At 39.6% G+C, this 4,566-nt stretch overlaps 1 protein-coding gene across 4 annotated transcripts in view; it reads right to left on the bottom strand.

Annotated features, from left to right (window-relative positions):
* Window positions 1-2,504, bottom strand: part of ppargc1b (peroxisome proliferator-activated receptor gamma, coactivator 1 beta) — a 144,961-nt gene extending 142,457 nt beyond the window's left edge. For 2 of the 4 annotated variants that reach the window (XM_036213803.1, XM_024260361.2), the window contains exon 1: window positions 1,612-1,719. Coding sequence is in view for 2 of the 4 variants with exons in the window: in XM_024260358.2 (XP_024116126.1) it covers window positions 1,612-1,710 (99 nt within the window). In the remaining 2 variants the exon portion in view is untranslated. Of the gene's footprint in view, window positions 1-1,611; window positions 1,777-2,362 lie in introns of those variants that run through there. The other 2 variants (XM_024260358.2, XM_024260359.2) reach the window with 2 other exon arrangements.
* Between the last annotated feature and the right edge of the window lie 2,062 nt (window positions 2,505-4,566).

Raw genomic sequence — 4,566 nt, 5'->3', positions numbered from 1 at the left:
TGGCACACCCCTAGTCTGCAGCAGAGGCCGTTCCCGCCTTAAGTGCCCCTCTAAAAGCCCCTGTTCACTCTGGAGTGCCCGCTGAAGCGAACGTACTCTGCAGGCAGAATGCTCAGATTCCTCTGGAAGCTGCAGCTGAAACACAGGAGACGGGAACAATCTGCACACCCACTCACACTCAGGCGGATGGAGCTGCTGGGATGACAGGCGACATTAGGTCCAGAAGAATCAGTCAACGTCTAAACACCATCACCTGGATGAACCACTGCAGACATGCAGCACGTCTCACTCCTGCTTTCCTCACATATGTACACAAAGAGAATGGACAGCTCAGTGGCTGGGTGTAGGACTGGCACCAGGGAAATCAGGGTTCGATTCCCAGGGGTGCAAAGAGCTTCATCCAGAGTGAGTCCTTAGGCAAGAGCATTCACGCTGGTGATAGAAAAGTCTCTATCGGACCATTTCTTGAACGTTTCTAACCTAATCTTTCAATAATTACAGCAAATATATCCTATAATAGCCCGAGACAATTGGGTAAGTGTTGCATTGTCAGTATGCAAACTCAACATTTATACAAGTGAGAACAAACGAGAATCAAAAGAAGATTCTTAGCAAAGAAACTCAGTATTGTGGTTTTGTGACATAAAGCTACACTTTTAGAAACTCACTCACCCGGGTATTAGGACACGCTTTAGGCTGATGATGAATGCACATCAGCTTCAAGATGAATCCCGGAGTCAAAACCACAGATGGACAGATGCAGGCAGCTTATTATTAACAACAGGGGAAACGTCTGTGATTTGGTTGCATTTTGGATTGAAGACGTCCGACACGAAGCAGAAGACAGCTATACACAGACTATACAAGAAGGCAAGAAGTCTATTCCAGCGCCCGATGTTAACACAACAAACTTTGTCCATCAATTACGGAAAGTAAGAAAATGAATATATAAGATTACAAAAAAACCTTGTGAAAAGAAAAAGTACAGCCAACTTAAGATCAGGTAAGTTTATCACACAAGGTACACCATGCGGGAAAACATCCTACTAAAAAGTTACAGATTTCAGAAAATGAAGTCAATTCAGTCGCCATTTTTCCCACGGTTGACCCCACTATTTTGGAACAATTAGTAAGCAGTGATGGGTCTGAGGCTACATTTCTATGGCAACCACTCTCACCGATCAGGAGTGAGCATATCGGAAAACCATCCCCTTCCACTTGAAGAGGGCTCGGAAAACCAAACACTTTGAAAGTTTGAGGTGTTGGCCAGCAGCCACCACTTGTTTTTGTTGAAGCATCTGATTGGTCAGTCTATAACTTGAATAAGTTGCAATAAAGACAATATATTATGGAAAAAATAGGTCTAGCTAGAACATGTTAAAAAGCGGGGAAGGGGATGTTCTGTCCAGTTGTTATAAACAGTCAATGCCCAGATTCCAGACTGGATTCGTGACGTCAGAGCAAACACTTCACACACTTTCCACTTCATTATCTGAATGTCTTCAAAGTTTGTGTCTGAACAAACAAACAAAGATAGCAGGCTCCCTCCTGATGTCCTAACAACACCATGAAACGCTGAATTGACCGTAAGCTGGTGCGGTTCACACTCACCACCTGAACACCTGAGTCTGGAGAGATCTTTGGAGAAAGGTCTTTCTGTTGTGCGCGCGCGCCGCCTCGGGGGGCCTCAGGTCCTCCGGTGAAACACATCAGCTTCCCAGGTGAGCAGGAGGTTCAATGATGCAGGAATCCTCCAACGAAAGCCGAGCATGGTTTCTGTTTAGCGTTGAAGATCAACAGGATGATTGATCTGATGTCTGGTAACCTCAACCCCCCCTCCTCCAGAGACACTTTAGCCCGATGTTAGCTGTAATTTCGATCAACATTAATCCATAAAACTGGATATTCTGGTCACTTCCACCATAAACCCGTTCTGTATATTAAAAAACCTGATAATTAGAGACTATAGTAACAACCACTTCAAGGATTAGTTTGGAGTGACTTTGCAAAAAGGCTGACACTGATGTGCGCACGCGCCTCAGGAACACAAATTAGCTTCCCATGCTAGCAGCAGGTTTCGTGGTGAAGAAATCCACCACCGAAACCAGAACCGAACCCGGTTTCTGTGTGGTCTTCAAAATCAATGGCTCGAAAAGTTTCACGGTTACAGCCTCACACAGGCTCCCCACCCCGGTCAGGATGAAGTGCGGTTATCTTGGAGCTAGCAACCGCGCTAGCTGCTACTTCGATCGACATTAATCTAATCCTTAAAAATGAAAATTTAGCTAAATTTAGCCATAAATCCAATAATTATTGAACTAATTTGATAATTTTTGATACATTTTACAAACAAAACTCTCACCATCATATTTTTGTTGCGTTTTTCGTTTTTTAGCTGGTGGTTATGTCGAGCCAACCAACTCTCAACGAATAATCCCGCCCTTTTACTTAGATTAGTGGACTATCAACCAATAGGATTGAAGAAGAGGTGACTGACTGACGTCCCAACCAATCAACACCGAGTTTTATGGGAGTTTGACTGCAGTTTGCCAAAAGGCTAAAATCCAAACTTTAACATGTAAATGTGGATTTTTTTCTGTGGATTTTCATGGCTAAGCATTGAAAGGCTCCACATTTATTGCAGATACGTGTTCATATTTAACTTTAGAAAAACTTTAACTTTAAAAAAGATAACTTAATTAGAATAGTTTAAAGCATATGACACTGTTTAAAGAAAAAAGTTGATTTGTTGTTCTCCTTTGGTCTCTGACATGATTTTTTAGCAGATTTTTTAACAGCAGCACAGTTTAAGTTCTATGGGGGTTTTGTCTGAAATTTTATGACCTCAAGTAAAGTTTCAGTTGGCTCATTTGTCGGTTTGGGAATTTTTGAAAAACACAAACAAGATCAGCTTAAATTCCCGCTGTACTGAAGCTGTTGTGTGGCAAATATAACCCACTGGGGGGGCACAGATGTGTTTGTTTCTGAATGATGATGGCTGGAAAAACAAATGCGGTAAAAATAGGTCCTGCTGACAGGCCATCAAGTACAGAAAATATGAAGCTGCGCTCAGCTCCCCTGCAGAACATATACATTTCATCGCTTTTTCTCTTTATTTCTGTGCAGCGTAACCGTTTTACATTCAGAACACTGAAGGCAGCCAGAAACAAAAGCACATAATGGCAGGGAAAAAAATGATTAGATGTGCCTTCTTGTTATTTCCGAAGCGCTCTGCTGGTCCGCCAGCATGATGATGAATCAGGTGGCTGTGAGGTTTAAACTGCATCCAAAAATCCTGATAAAGTAAAGCTACAGGAATAAATTATGTGGGAGAAAATCAGAAAAGACGAGAACAAATATTGTAAGCATGTTTAAGACATGCAGTCAGCTTCTCTTTTGGATAGGTGTTAAAGAAATTAGATTTTATATGATAGTGTTTATAAAAAGAGTGAAAGGTTCGGTCTCTTTAGTTCTTGACACCTGAATTGATTTAAAAATATGAAAAATGAGAAGTTTTATGTATGTTTAAGTATGTTTTGAGTAGATGCTAAATAAGGGTAAGTTGGATGCATATTTGCATCAATTGCAATTAGGGATTAAAGTTAGTTAAAACTTTTAACTTAAAAGTTTTCAAACAAATGCTTAAAGTTGCAGGACAGAAAAGTTGAGTTGCTCCTGTAGCATCACCTTTATCTAAAGGGGATGACCGCTACACCATCCACCCGTTTTTAGAATCCTGTCCAGGGTCATGGAGCTGCTGGAGCCTATCCCAAAGGCAGGGTTCACCCTGTAGAGGTCAGACCTCAGACTGGAGCGGAGAAAGGAGCTTTTGGATTATTTTCTACCTCACAAATACAATCTTTTTTTAAACTGATTTTTTTCTGTCTGCTCCTGATTCACAACAGTTTGAATAGAAATACTCAGAAATTAAACTTTAAGTTTAATTTTCTTTATACTGTATGATCAGAAAAATGACACAAGAACATGTTAATCAGAGCAGACCTTTAAAATGAAAATAATCATAAAATTTGATGTTTTGACTGCATATGTTGACCCTAATATGATTGATAAAAATGGATGTGATTAACTTATATCCAAAAGATTCAGGAGTAAAAAATATAATTATTTTTTTATGGTGAATTATGGCTAATTTATGACAATAATAATGTATGTAAACACTATGGTTTTTTTTGTGTTAAACACATTATAAATCTTATGAGATCAAATTTGTTGTTGATGGCTTCATGACAAATACACTGAAATTGTATCTGTATGAAAAATTGAGATTTTGCTGATAAATGTTTAAAAACCAACCAGTTTGGCCATTAAAAATCAGCTCTAAATGTGTTATTTCACTGTAAATATGTTGTGCAAAATGTATTATTAAATGAACAATGTTGCAGCTTCATCACCATGGCAACAGTTTGCTGGAGTTTCAGCTTAGTTTCTAAGCCTTATGTTCATGTCAGTTTTGGTGAATTGTAATTAATAAATGCAGCTTTTTTTCAGAATAAAATGAACTTTTAGAATATTGATGGTCTGATCAGTTGAGAAATGAGGCGAGCA

This window comes from Oryzias melastigma, linkage group LG10 (assembly GCF_002922805.2).
Source record: "Oryzias melastigma strain HK-1 linkage group LG10, ASM292280v2, whole genome shotgun sequence".
Classification (NCBI taxonomy): domain Eukaryota; kingdom Metazoa; phylum Chordata; class Actinopteri; order Beloniformes; family Adrianichthyidae; genus Oryzias; species Oryzias melastigma.
The sequence above is the reverse complement of the archived record's forward strand: the minus strand, read 5'-3'. Positions and strand labels throughout refer to the sequence as shown.